We start from the raw sequence: 14,158 nt of genomic DNA, 5'->3' as shown, positions 1-14,158 counted from the left end.
TATCCGCCTAAAACATAAAGTCTTAAACGCTGGATAAACCAATCCGATTTTTTCACGACAGCGCCAAAAAAGTCGCAGAAAATATACGAAAAAGTTGCGACGGCGACGAAAAAATCATGTGCCAGTATGGGGGGACCTGATACCCATTCCCATTTTGTGCAGTCTATTTTACTCAGTTTTATTTTTACACTGAACTGTTCCTTTAAAGTTACCAGGAGCAGGTTTTTGCCACCTCTGGTAACCCATTGGGTGCTGCATGAGGAAAGATTTTTAACTTGCCTAATGGCAGCAGTGCCTCTGGGTACAGGTTATGTGGCATAAAAATAAACACAGACTATAACATTGCATAACCAAAATATCTTCTTTCCAATGGAGACTTCTGAAATATTTTTGAGAGGGCTCTAAAGAATGCAACAATGGCTCGTAAATTTACATTTTTCTAAAATTGGAATTGATATATTAACGTGAGATTGATTTCATAATGTGGCTGCATGTGTGGCTATAAGGAAAACTAAACCAGATTCCCATGCTCTATATGACCACAGAGACAGACATGAGACTTCCCAAGTTATGCAGTTCATCACAATTTCTTTGTAACAGTCTCAGCTTCCTGTAAATATTTTCTGAGCCATCACATACAGGGAAACGTACAAGTTTTCAGGGCTGTGTTTTTCAGTTATTCATTATTCTTGGGATGTAGTTTGAATTCACTTTTGTAAATGCATCAAAATAATATTTACTTTAATCCAAAACAAAAAAGTCACCACTTTTTAACCTCTTCCTCACTGAGTTCTCAACCCCAAGCCCCGCACCTCTCCATACTTGGAGAAAATTATTATTATATCATAAAGTCAGCATATAGAATTACACACCTTGTAAATAAGGGATTGTATCGGCAAACAACGGGGTAACATCTGTTGTAAACAAGCCCACTGACCATCCATACATACAGACTGGCTTATTATTCCATGAAACATCCTTTTCTCACAGACTAGTGTAAACCAATGAACTCTTTATTAGTAACTGTAATTGGATGAGATTTTGTTTGCCATTGTATGACTTTTGATACTAATTGTTGATTGTATAATTAGAAGCTTGTAAATGTAACTCTTTGGATGAATGTAGATGTATAGGTCAGCCACCGCATTGATTACTTTTACAGGTATCGGACCCCTTATCCGGAAACCCATTATCCATTATGGAAAGACCATCTCCCATAGACTCCATTTTAAACAATTCACATTTTTAAAAATGGTTTCCTTTTTCTCTGTAATAATAAAACAGTACCTTGTACTTCATCCCAACTAAGATATAATGAATCCTTATTGGAGGCAAAACAATCCTTTTGGGCTTAATTACTGTTAATAATTTTTAGCAGACTTAAGGTAGGAAAATTATGGAAAGACCCCTTACCCAGAAAACCGCAGGTCACAAGCATAATGGATAAGAGGTCCCATAACTGTAATAATAAAACAGTACCTGTACTTGATCCCAACTAAGATAAAATTAATCCTTATTGGAGGCAAAACAATCCTATTGGGCTTAATTACTATTTAAATATTTTTTTAAGTAGACTTAAGGTAGAAGATCTGAATTACAGAAAGACTCCTTATCTGGAAAACCCCAGGTCTTGAGCATTCTGGATATTGGGTCCCATACCTTTACTAATTTTGTTTTTAAAAAAACACCGAATAAGGCACAATTATTTAGGGCATAGTAAGCTTTAAACATTGCCTCGGAATAAGTTTTCATATAAGAGCAATGTAACGTTACAGCAGTTGTTCATCAGACCCCGTGCCAGTGGAGCTTACACTTTAAAGTTCCTACCATATTCATACACACAGTAAGTTCAGTTCCATCAGGGCCAGTTAAGCTAAAGGGCCAATCATATTCTTTTGTTTCTGTGGCTTTTATTTTTTGACATCATGAAAAAAACACATTTTTGCCATTTGTTATGCATCAAAGTCACAGAAAACGCAAGTGTAAAAATACACCATCTAAAAGTAGGCAACCATTTAATTTCTTTAAATTGAAGAAAACAGGGAACTCAGACTTTAATAAACGTTATTTAAAAGGCAACTGTTCCTTTAATAAAATAACATTAGTATACCATTAACCGATTTAGGAAGGGCAACACAGTATATTTAGGTCACAAAGCAATGGAACATGGGGCCTGTATCCCAGAGGCCCTAACAAGATAACATTTACCCAGTGTTTGGCAGGTACCTGTTAGGAGAACAGCACTTTGTGCAGAGTCAACATTGGAAAGCTTTTAGGACATCTCTTCTTTCTGCATCTTATTCAGGCAAAGTTTCCTTCGGACTTGTCATGTTTACAAAAATGTCTACAGACAAAAAGGCAGGTTTCTTTGTTACTTTAGAGGGGAACATAATGCTTTGATCTGAATCTGAAGATGGAAGAGCTGCTTTTCAAGGCCACAAGGACCTAACAATTCCAAGGAACACATTGCACCAAGCTGCAAAAATGTTGGTATTTTACAGTATAGGTAAATGGTACTTTATGGCTGCCCAACACCAGCACCATGGCTCAGAGGTCAAATGGTCTTAAAGGGCCGTAGTAGGCAAAGGGGCTGTAAAAGAACATATAACAGCCCTCACTAGGTGGTGTTAGAAAAGAGGTTTGTAGGAAAAAACTCAGTCAAGGATTTGCAACCTGCAGTTATTGTTGGTCTATAACTCATATCATGTATGAATGCACACCTCATGGCTTTTTTTTTACTGCTATAATAGAAAGGACTAATATAAAGTTTAAAGTTGACTGACCTAGTGAAACTTATGAAAACATTTATTTTAATTGTTTTATTGATTTTGGCTGCCTAAATACTGGCTTCATGCTATGAGCTGCTTAGCATCTCCCTCACACACTGTATTTGTAGCCACTAAATTATCTGATGGATAGAGAAACACAGACCTCTGGGAAAAACCTGTCAGTTAGAGGCAAGGTGCGATTTGGATTTTTGTGTACATATCACCCCTCAGTAAATGATCATTAGTAGAATAATATGCTATGGGCTAAGTGCTTCAATTCAAGTACATAACTGGGGGATACTTCCTGTTGTCCATATTTATGTTGTAGTCTTGATTAACCTAGAAAGGGGCAAGGCTTACGCCACAGTGGTTGTTGTTAAATCTGGATCATGAATGTCAGGGAGTAACTGGGAATGACGAAGATGAAATAAAGTCATGGCTTATTCATTTACAAGGAATTTGTGTCATGCTTGCCATTTGCAGCTCCATTTTCCATTCTGTGGGTTAGACAGATACATTTGAGATACATACATAGAAAGAAAATATGATCAGTTAGAATGGTGTCGGCCAAGGATATAATTCAGCCTCGGTCAGAGACATTATCTAGGTATTTAGCAACAGCAATGCTTTAATCAGAGAAATCCAGAATAATAGTTCAGCTGGAGTTATAGCCAACTGCCTCTGTAATGTCTGCCACTGTGGAGAGGCCACCAAATGGGTTCTACAGAAGGGATCGTGTACTCTGACCCTGGATGCTTAGTGCCCATTTCAAAAGCATTTGAAACTGGGATAATCTAGTGCCTACAGTGGCATCACTACCGGGGTGCCCCCCTTGGAGCCATGATAAATCATATTGCAGGCAACAGGGCAGGGGGAAGTTTTTGGTGTGCGCGTCGGGAGGATGCCAGTTTGCGATTTCAGAGGGAAAAAAGGGTCTGGTGGGGGGTCCAGGTGCACAACCTGCATCTGGGCCCGTCCATGGCAAGTTACACCACTGAGTGCCAGGCTGAGTGCAACAATAGTGGGCTCACAAACCTGAAAACTAAAGGAGACTGCTACTGATACATTTTTGTTTTGTGTATTTTGTAAATGAACATCATCATACTTACAATACATTTGTCTCTCAAAGGCTAATTCAACTCAAGTTAATCCAGGCATTTTGTTTTTAAGTATGAACTTTTCTACCTCCCATCTGATAGATTTACTAACTGATTTACATTAGCTCTTTATTTATTTTAAAGGCCATTTTTAAAGATATCATTGACTGGGGAAATGAAGAAACAATAGAGATAGACCTTGGTTTAAGTGAGAGAATTCACACATAGATGCCTATGCTCCTTAGGACTTTGTTCCCAAAATCCCCCAGAGGGAATGGTTTGATTTAGAGATTCCTTGGGGCTGAGGGTGAGCCATCTGTGCAAGCCCAGTTCATTATAGGAGGAGTCTCAGGGGGTCTGGGACAAGTTATTCAATCTAATACACAGATGATCATGTTGGGAGCAATTGTATAGAAGCTATTCATCAGTTAGGTGTTAAAGTTGCTGAGAGGGAACACAATGACATGCAGCTAGCACTCAAATGGCACAGACAAAATCCTTTTAGTTTAGCTACATATACAATTAAACCAAATACTTACATTATATTTTTGTATATATATTTGACATTATAGGTTTTCCTATTTTGCTACAATACATAAAACTCACATTCTGTTGATTCTTATGGGATTTTTAGAAGCATATTTATCAATAGGTGAAAGTTAGAACTCACCAATTGACAAATACAGGTTTTAAAATCCCATAGGAATCAATAGAATGTGGGTGAGTTTTTATGTATTAAGCTTTCAACTAAACTCATTTCTGCAAATGTCAGTCATGCATCAAAAGATCCAAACTGAAAAGCAGGAACAGAAAAAAAGTCTTCAAAAAAAATTCAACTTTTTTTCATTTGTCCCAGGAAAACTGTGACTTTTTTGTAATGTTGCACAAAAGCCAATGACAAAAAAACCCCAAAATAACTCTAAAACCACAAAGCAAAGAAAGATTTTCCTGTTGTAAAAGGGACATCTGCCTTTGACTTCTACATGATCTTGACAGGTTTGAGATGGTGCATTTTTGCGTTCAGATTTGTTTTTCTTCTGTGGCAAAATCAGGTTTTGGCATCAAAAATTCCAAACTGTAGTACATGCCCCTGTTAAAGTTCCGTATTGTGCCCACAGTTGCATTAAAATACTATACTTTTAGTGACTATGAAAAAATACTTTTCACAGCTTGTTGCTTAGACAAATGCAAACAAATAGTGCTGTCTTAAATTGTTTCCATATAGTAGGCCGATATGTACTATACTACATGTAAGTGATGATTTCAGAGATTATGGCGCTTTTGAGCAGTCTGGTAGCCAAAAATCTCTTGGAGGACCACATCTGGCCCTTAGGCCTCCAGTTGGACCCAGGGCTCAAGTATTCTGGGAGCTGTAGGCCAGTAACCATAGAAGCAAATAATAAAAGGGTTGTTCATCCAAACTCAGTTTTGTGCATAATCAAACAAAATGTAATTCTAAGTAACTTTCCATATACGTTCATTTACATTTTTAGTTGTTTAGTGTTTTAGAGCTAAACTACATGGGAGATTTAAAACATTTTGAAATGTAAAGTACCCATCAGTAATAATAATCTCTTACCACAGACCCAAACTGGTTCCTGTTCACTGAAAACTACACTTGCCCGAGAACTACTTAAGAGCCCTATGGCGCCATTTTTTCACATTTCACATCACCAACTTTTCACTCTACTTTACATGCACACCTGACCAGGGGCCACAGGGAGAATCCAAGTAGCAGAAGAAGATTGCAACATGGCACTTGTACAGAAGTACCCAGGGCCAGTGCAGTTTTCAGTTAACAGTAGGTAAGGAATTATAATCACTAGGGAGCCTAGCATTTGGCACTCCCACCCCGGTGATTATGCATTTTCTTGTCTTTTAAAAAGGTAGAACCAGCTATATTGATAGGCATTATTTTACAAGAAATATGAAGAATTTAAATCCAGAAGTAATATATGTCCATATTTGTCAACACCTTTTCATCCATGTCTGGACTGGCATTCAGAATAGGCCATGGCATTTCCAGTATACAGAGGCCCAAACAGCCCCCCACCAGGCCAATAAATAGTGACTGTCTATGGTATCTTACAGCAGTCAAACTGGTGGCCAGTCTGGGCCTGATTTAATCTATTACCCTTTTTAAAGGCAAACAACTTTAACCCAAAAAACAACCAAATTGCTTTCCCCAAACAACATTAACTCTTTTACTGCCAACGACGTATGGCATACATCGTGGCAGTAAAAGGGCTTAAATGCCAACGACGTGTCCCATACGTCGTTGGCATTTAAGGGCTGCTCTCTGCAGTGGCGGCATGTGCCGCCGCTGCAGAGAGCTTCTAATGATGACAGCCCCCCTGGGCAATGTGCCAGGGGGGCTGTCATGAGGGTCCTGCGATCGATCGTGTCGCAGGACCCTCCAGGAAGCAGCAGACGCGATCGCATTGCGTCTGCTGCTTCCTTCTTCCCCCCCAGCGCCGGCCCACTGAGGAGGAGGCGATCGGGTCTTCAGGACAGGTAAGGACTTTTTTTTTTTTTTTTTGCATTTACACACTTACACACACACTTACATACATTTACACACACTTACAGCACACATTTTAGCAGTTTTTTTTTCATTTTTCACAGTTTTATACACTTATTTACACTCATATACGCACTTACACACTATAACACAACTTTTACACATGTACACACATGTATACACAAACACTTTGGGGTTTTTTTTGTTTTGTTTTTTTCATTTTACCACTTTGTTTTTAGTTTCTTTTACCTAAAAACTGTTTATTTTGACAGCGTGACTATTGGATCAGATATTCTGACCACTAATTACAGTGTCATGTGACTTATTTTGTTGTTTCACTGATTTGCACAATTTTTGTGGTTTTATCGCATTTTATCCCTGTATAAGTGTTCCTAATCTGTTTTTAGCGTAGCTTTGCCAGGTGTAACTTTGGTGTACAAAAATAACTTTGCCTATTTTGAATTCATCAGAATGTGTGCTTTCCACAAATATATGGTTTTCTGGGGGTCTCTGTATAGTTAGGGGGGGTTACTGCACATAATACACTGACAGGGGGCTCTGTGTGCAAAAGCTGAGTTGGCAGGCGAGAAATCCATATGCGCTATTTTCATTTTGGGGTCAGTACACACCGCAGACTTTGGTATATCTATGCATATTGGGCATCAAACTGTTCAATAGACCTTAGGTGTTCCTATTTGGGGTGACTTGCCTTTGTACGCAAGAAATTGTGAGAGATAAAAGCGGCAAATTGCAACATTTTTAGGCGATTTTCTGAAATGTCATAAAAACCAATAACTTTAGGAAAGCTTTGCAGATTGGTACTTTGGTGTAGAAATGACTCTTTACCTTTGTTGGATTTGTCAGAATGTGTACTTTCCAAAAATATATGGTTTTGTGGGGGTCTCTGTATAGTTAGGGGAAGTTTTGGCACATAATACACTGACAGGGGGCTCTGTGTGCAAAAGCTGAGTTGGCAGGCGAGAAATCCATAAGCGCTATTTTCATTTTGGGGTCAGTACATACCGCAGACTTTGGTATATCTATGCATATTGGGCATCAAACTGTTCAGTAGACCTCTGGTGTTTCTATTTGGGGTGATTTGCCTTTATCTGATCTTTATCAAGAAATTGTGAGAGATAAATGCGGCAAATTGCAACATTTTTATGCGATTTTCTAAATGTCATATAAATCTGCAAACTTAGGAAAGCTTTACAGCTTGGTACTGTGGAGCAAAAAGAAATGTTTACCCATTATAGATTCGGGGGGATGTGTACTTTCCAAAAATATATGGCTTTCTGGGGTGAGTGTACTTTTTTTGTAGCATTATACCACATAAAGGATGTAAATGTGTTGATTTTGCAGGAGCTGAAATGATACATCATATGGGGGAATGTTCACATTGGGGCCCCTACATGCCACATACTTAGGTAAACCTATACATATTGGGCATCAAACTGTTCAGTGGACCCCTGGCGTTCAAATTTAGGGTGTTTTATCTTGGTACCTAACACTATGTAAGAGATAAGGTGCTGCAAAGTGGAAGCTTTGAGGGGATTTTTGGAAATGTCATCAAAATTGCTAACTTTAGAAAAGCTGTGCGGCTTGGTAGTTTGGAGTAGAAAGACATGGGTACCCATTTTAGATTCGGGGGAATGTGTACTTTCCAAAAATATATGACTTTCTGGGGTGAGCGTACTTTATACTAGCTTTATTCCACATATAATGATGTAAATGTGTTGATTTTGCAGGAGCTGAAATGACAGAAATGATAGATCACATGGGGGTATGTTCACATTGGGGCCCCTACTTGCCACATACTTAGCTAAACCTATACGTATTGGGCATCAAACTGTTCAGTGGACCCCTGGCGTTCCTTTTTTTTGGGGTGTTTTATTTGGTTACTTTATGACCTGTAGGAGATAAGATACTATAGACTGGAAGCTTTGAAGCAATGTTTTAAAAAAAATCACAAATTTTGATAAAAACCAATAACTTTAGGAAAGCATTGCGACTTGATAGTTTGGAGTAGACAGACAGTTCTGCCTATTCTGTATTCCCCAGAATCTGTTCTTTCCAAAAATGTACAATTTTCTGGGATAAACCTTCTGTTAGTGGAAATTTTGTCCTTGAAATCTAAAGTATGCCGCTTTCTGGAGCAGTGCTTTGGGAATTTGGTAGGGTACTGCTGGGAGTTTTTGACCTATACAAGTGACAAATCTCCATAAAACTAAAATCAGTTGTATATTCGTGCATTAAATAATTTTTGTTTCTAGTATGTGTGTTTATATTATGGAAAATTTTATTTTTTTTGCATTTTTAGACATTTAGAAGCCTATATCTTGTTACAGAATTGGAATTACACAAAAATTCTACCATATTTTGAAAGCTTAGGTTGTTCTGAAAAAAACGATATATTGTTTTCCTGGGTAAACTAAAAGTCCCCCCGAGGAAAGGCCCCTAAAGTGAAACAGTGCAAAATGTTCAAAAACTGTCTGGCAATACAAGTTCCGCTTTGACCAAAACAGCTGGCAGTAAAAGGGTTAAAGGCCTTCCCCTTTATAGTGCTAATAAGAGTTAAATAGTAAAGGAGATGAGGAAAAGGCCCACACACCCCTGTGCAAATATAATGCAGGGCCCCGTCTTTTTTGAAACCTGTTACCCTTGACCAGCAGTTATCCAATTCCTCCCCCTCAGCCTCATTAGCCTCTGTCCCTGAGGACCTGCCTGGAAAATGGTGATTCACACTTCAGACTTTCTTCTTCTGCTGTGAAACCTTGTTCCCAGGAAACTCCATTCACCCCCATAGCTACATCAGTGAATGTAAAAAAAAATGAAATAAAAGTAATAATCCCTATACAATAACTACAAAAAACTGTAGTTATTTAAGTGTAATTAATATGAGAGAATGCATGAGATTCATCAATAGACTCAATACTTACAGTGAGAAATGCTGTGCTGGGATATAGGAAGATATCCGTATCATGCACAAATCTAGTGGCAGTCAGGGATCTCCTTCAAGACTTATTTTGCTGTGCCCAGAGCAGTGCTATTGAATTTTAATTGAATAGTCTCTATGTGCAAATGCATTGTGACCTTTGAATACAAACAGGTGAGATATTTGAGGGTCTGTTTATGAAAGACATAAATGGAACTAAATGTATGAATCTATAAAGTATAAGGGGTGCCCTAGAGGTAGATCACTGCCGCGAGGCAGGATGCCATCCCGACACTTTGTGCCCCTCCTAATGTACTAGAGCTTTTGAGTGTGGCCACTCTTGCCATCTGTCCTAGTAGTTTCATCCCAACATAGAAGATTTCCAAGCTTGTCCTCTGTATACATTTGTTCCCACTTTATATATGTTTCTGAGTGCAAACTACAAAGTGGACTGTGAAGAAGGGAAGTAAATTCTTTTCACATTAAGCTTGAAGTTGGCATTGCATTTATAGTGTATACTGCTATGTTGAAACTTGTATAAAGGTATGTGGGCATCATATGTTAATTTGGCACTGCATTCATATATTGCTATGTGTATTTATCATCAAGAGTAAATCTTTTTCTTGCTGCTTGCGCCAAATGATACATGTTGCACTATATTCATTAAGGTATATCTCATGATGAAGGCAAGCACCCCTGCTATAAATCATTCGATAAGGCCCAGTATCCTCTAGGAACTGTTTTTTTATGTGAGCTACTCTGATGCTTGCTGGGGCAAAATCAGCAATTAGCTTTGATTGCTGTATTGCAGAGAGAATAATAAAAGCATATTTCTGATTGGTTATGAGTTATAGCTGCCCTGAGGCAACTTTGCCCTGTGTAAAGCTGACCTAGGCAAGCAACTGGATCATAATGAGGACCAAAGGAGACCCATTGGGAGGGGACTGCATAAATGTGTTGATGTGTTCCTTGCCAATATAGATATCTGGCCTTTTATATTGACAACGATAGAAAGAGACCCTCAGACTGGCAGCTGGAAGGCAGTTAACCCCCTGTACTCCAGCAAAGAAGCCCTCAGTAAGACCTGAAGGTTATATAAAATACTAATGGGGTTATGAAACAAAAGTCACTAAGGGGCATATTTATTATTTATATATATATCATATTTATTTGTAAAACAAATTCACCGAAAAAACGGCGTAAAAAGCTGTGTAAAATGAACGGAGAACATTGCCCTCCGCACACCAGATTTTACGCTATTTTATGCAAGTTCCGGCAGAAGAAAAAATGTGTAAAAAAAATTACAACTATTTTACACCGTTTTTAAAACAGCGAAGCCTGGCAATGTGTGGCGAATTTTCTCGCTGCTTTTTACACAGCATAATAACTATGCCCCTAAGTTTGCCCAATCATAATGGTTAATAAAGGTTACACATGTACATTTATCTACATAAACAGCTAAATGATTACCAAACTACCATTAATCTTGACACTCTCTGCTCCCCCACAAACCCTGGCCAGTAGTCTTGCAACTCCTAGGCCAACCCCTCCGATGCTACCCTCTCCCCACCCGCTCTGGAAAACTCCTGTCTCTGCCACCTCAGACACTTGCAAGACTTTATTTACTGGCCCTGCTGCTAGGTTACATACCTGGGCGATTTGATGGAGAATTCCACTTTTTCAGTCCCTCCTGAACTACAATAAAAATGTCAGTTACCTTCACTTCCCTTTTTTAAATTTCTCCATCTTAGACGTGCCTTTTATTCACCATTTTCTACACACTTAGGGGCGTATTTATTATGCTGTATAAAACGAATTCACCGAAAAAACAGCATAAAAAGCAGAGTAAAATAAATGGAAAAGATCGACGTCTGAACGCTGGATATTAAGCCGTTATTTTCCATAAGTTCCGGTGGAAGAAAAAATGCATAAAAAAATTACGCAGATTTTACGCCATTTTTACACGGCGTAGGCTGCCGATGTGTGTTTTTTGCACAGCATAATAAATATGCCCCTTAGATTGTTACCTCACTTACTATTGGAGAGATCCTACATTCTCCCTCCAAACTGATATTCAGCCAATCTTTCCCTGATATGCTCACCTTGAAGTGGGCAATATCAGATTGGCCCAAGGGCCAGACGAGCAGATCACATTAAGGGATACAAGCTGTTGGGATGTGGACCACACCAACTTGCCAATGCATTCCTTGCCACAATGAAATTTTTAAACTTGCCCGATTTTACTTGATTGATTGATTACTGATATTTAAAACTTCTGGACCCAAGTATCTGACTTCCTGGCTAACCTACCTTCTGAGGGTCTTGGATGCCATAATACTACAAACCCACGCTGGGCATGGTTCTATATACTTTTGTTCTATGCTAAAAAAAATCATTGTCATGCACTGAATGGGCCATCCCCTCCCTGTGCTAGGTTCCCCCTCTGTCAGCTTACATACAAGGCCAGAGGTTCAGCTACTAAATTTGAGAATGACTGGGGGCCGTGCTGCTATAGAACCCCACTGCCAAACCAGCCAAACTGTATATTTTATTTCATTCCCCCTCTTCTTCTGGAGACCCCTATAGCTTATGACATTGATGTGACCTTTTTCTTGCTTCCTAAATGTACTACTTTGAAGTGATTTCCAACTTTATACAAAAATTTGCCAAATGTTTAAACATGTACATGAATATTTGTAGAGGGTTTTCCCATTTAAGGAATGTACCACTGTGCCAGCTGCTTCCCAGGCTTCCCCTACTCATCTCTGCTCACACAAAATTGTCTTTTTTCCCCAGTTCCTGAGCAACTGCAGTCTTGTGAAAGATGATGCCTTAAAGGTTGTTTCTGCCTTCAACATCCCCCACAATATAGTCCAGGCCCCTATCGCTGGCATCCCAAACCCAAGGGCAAAGTGGGCATACTACCCAGAGCAAGATGAAGATGGAGAGAACAAGAAGGCATCTTGGATCAATGCCAAACTATAAAACTATTCCAGGTGCACTTAAAGTGAAGGAACCAAGAAGACGAATCCCAGAGAAGTATTATGGGAGGAGAACATGAACCGACAATACCATATCAACTGACTCTATATAATTCATACAATGGGCGTCCTGCCAGGAGTACAAAATTTAGGCTGATTGTAAAGGATATTTTTTCTAATGTTGCATATACGGTAGCTCAAATGTTCGATCACTGTATATTTTTTAATGTGCCAGTAAATCATGGGACCAAAAGTCTAAGAGAAGACAAAATGACATACAGTATAAAAATCAGGAAACAATGTTCTGTTTAGGCCATAATTATACTTTAACTTGGGAAACAAATGGTTCTTATTACTAGCTTTTATTATTGTGGGGCATAGACACAACAGAAAATTCAGAGTTTGGAAAAACACAAGGCAACACATGGCCAAGCTCTCTCACCCACACCAACCATTCAGATGTATGCATTCATTGTAAGTACATTAGATCTGTAAAATCTAACTCTTGATTGGTTGCTTTGGGGCTAGGATAAATGCTGCCCCTGTTTATAGATATATAGAAGGGCCTCACAATGCTGGAGGGAACACCATCCTCCAATGCAGCAATAGGCAGAAAAAAGCACTGGCACTCTGTGTATGTACTCAAAGTGCCAGTGCTTTTTTCTGCTGTTTTTGGATAACCCTTACCAAAGTTGATGGAGAGGAAACAATCTGTAACTTTAAATAATGTGTTTATAATTTATATGTTTTTCCTCATGCAAAAAATGATGCTAAAATGGTCAATTAGGAGAACGTTCAGGTTGTATTACCATAAGATGTGTTTAATTTCCATATTGTCCCTGATTGTGGCACACAAAAGTGAGATAACAGGGTTTTTTGTTTTTGTAAATCTTAAACACTTTTTGATGAGGAATAGACATCTAATGACTTGAATGTGTATATGTATAGCACTTGTATGTATATGTATGTATGTATGTATAGCTCTTGGCTATGGAGCATACTGGCCTAATGTAACACAAGCTATACAATACAGCTGTGGGATCTATCATCCAGAATATGAACCTGGGGTTTTCCAGATGGAGTGTCAGACTGGGGTACCAAGGGCCCACTTGAGGAACCCACCAATCATTAGGTACCCTTTAAATCATTTTCTTCTTACTGAGTACATGATTTTTCATTGTAAAATTATTACTACTTAATATAGTACAGTAGATGCTGGATTTAAAAACGCTTTGCTTACTAAACTAAAAGACAGTTTCCCTAAGGCCAATGGGAAATATTTTATAGTTAACTATCTAATTGCCACACAGATGAGTGCAAGTGGATTTTAAGATCACATTGATCTCAGCAAAACCCCCAGTGTCTGCACTCCCTTCACTTTCTCTTCTCCTTATCCATTATCCTACCTTCCCCTTTCTGTCTCTCCCCAAATAGCCGACTTCACCGTCAGAAAATTTGCACAACAAATGCTTTGGACTGCACATTCCCCTTAATGCTTTGTACCAGTGTAGAGTGATTAGACTGGCCTGAATCTCTGCACTCAGTCCAATTTGTAGCACATGGCACAAAGCTGTAATCAGAGAAGTGTGCACTGGTGCCCACCAGCAATTTCCACAGAAGCCAAGTGCACTAGTCCAACCCTGTCCTGATGAGAGATCTTCTGTAGTTCCATAGTTTAGATCACCATACCCTAAGCCAGGGATACCTGTGAGCCACATTCAAATGGAGAAAGTGTTGGGGAGCAACACAAGCATGGAAAAAGTTCCTGGGGGTGCCAATGACAGCTATAATTGGCTACTTAATAGCCCCTATGTGGACTGGCAGCACTACACTGGGTTTTTATGTAATCAACACTT

At 38.9% G+C, this 14,158-nt stretch overlaps 1 protein-coding gene across 2 annotated transcripts in view; it reads left to right on the top strand.

Moving 5' to 3' along the window:
- Positions 1–13,792, top strand: part of acoxl (acyl-CoA oxidase like) — a 111,759-nt gene extending 97,967 nt beyond the window's left edge. For both annotated transcript variants that reach the window (XM_031902571.1, XM_002937443.5), the window contains one exon: positions 12,118–13,792. In XM_031902571.1, the coding sequence (XP_031758431.1) occupies positions 12,118–12,306 (189 nt within the window). In that variant the 3' untranslated portion in view covers positions 12,307–13,792. The remainder of the gene's footprint in view (positions 1–12,117) is intronic.
- The last annotated feature ends 366 nt before the right edge of the window (positions 13,793–14,158 follow it).

The sequence above is a fragment of the Xenopus tropicalis genome, chromosome 5 (assembly GCF_000004195.4).
Source record: "Xenopus tropicalis strain Nigerian chromosome 5, UCB_Xtro_10.0, whole genome shotgun sequence".
NCBI lineage: Eukaryota > Metazoa > Chordata > Amphibia > Anura > Pipidae > Xenopus > Xenopus tropicalis.
This window is presented reverse-complemented; position numbering and strand designations above follow the sequence as displayed.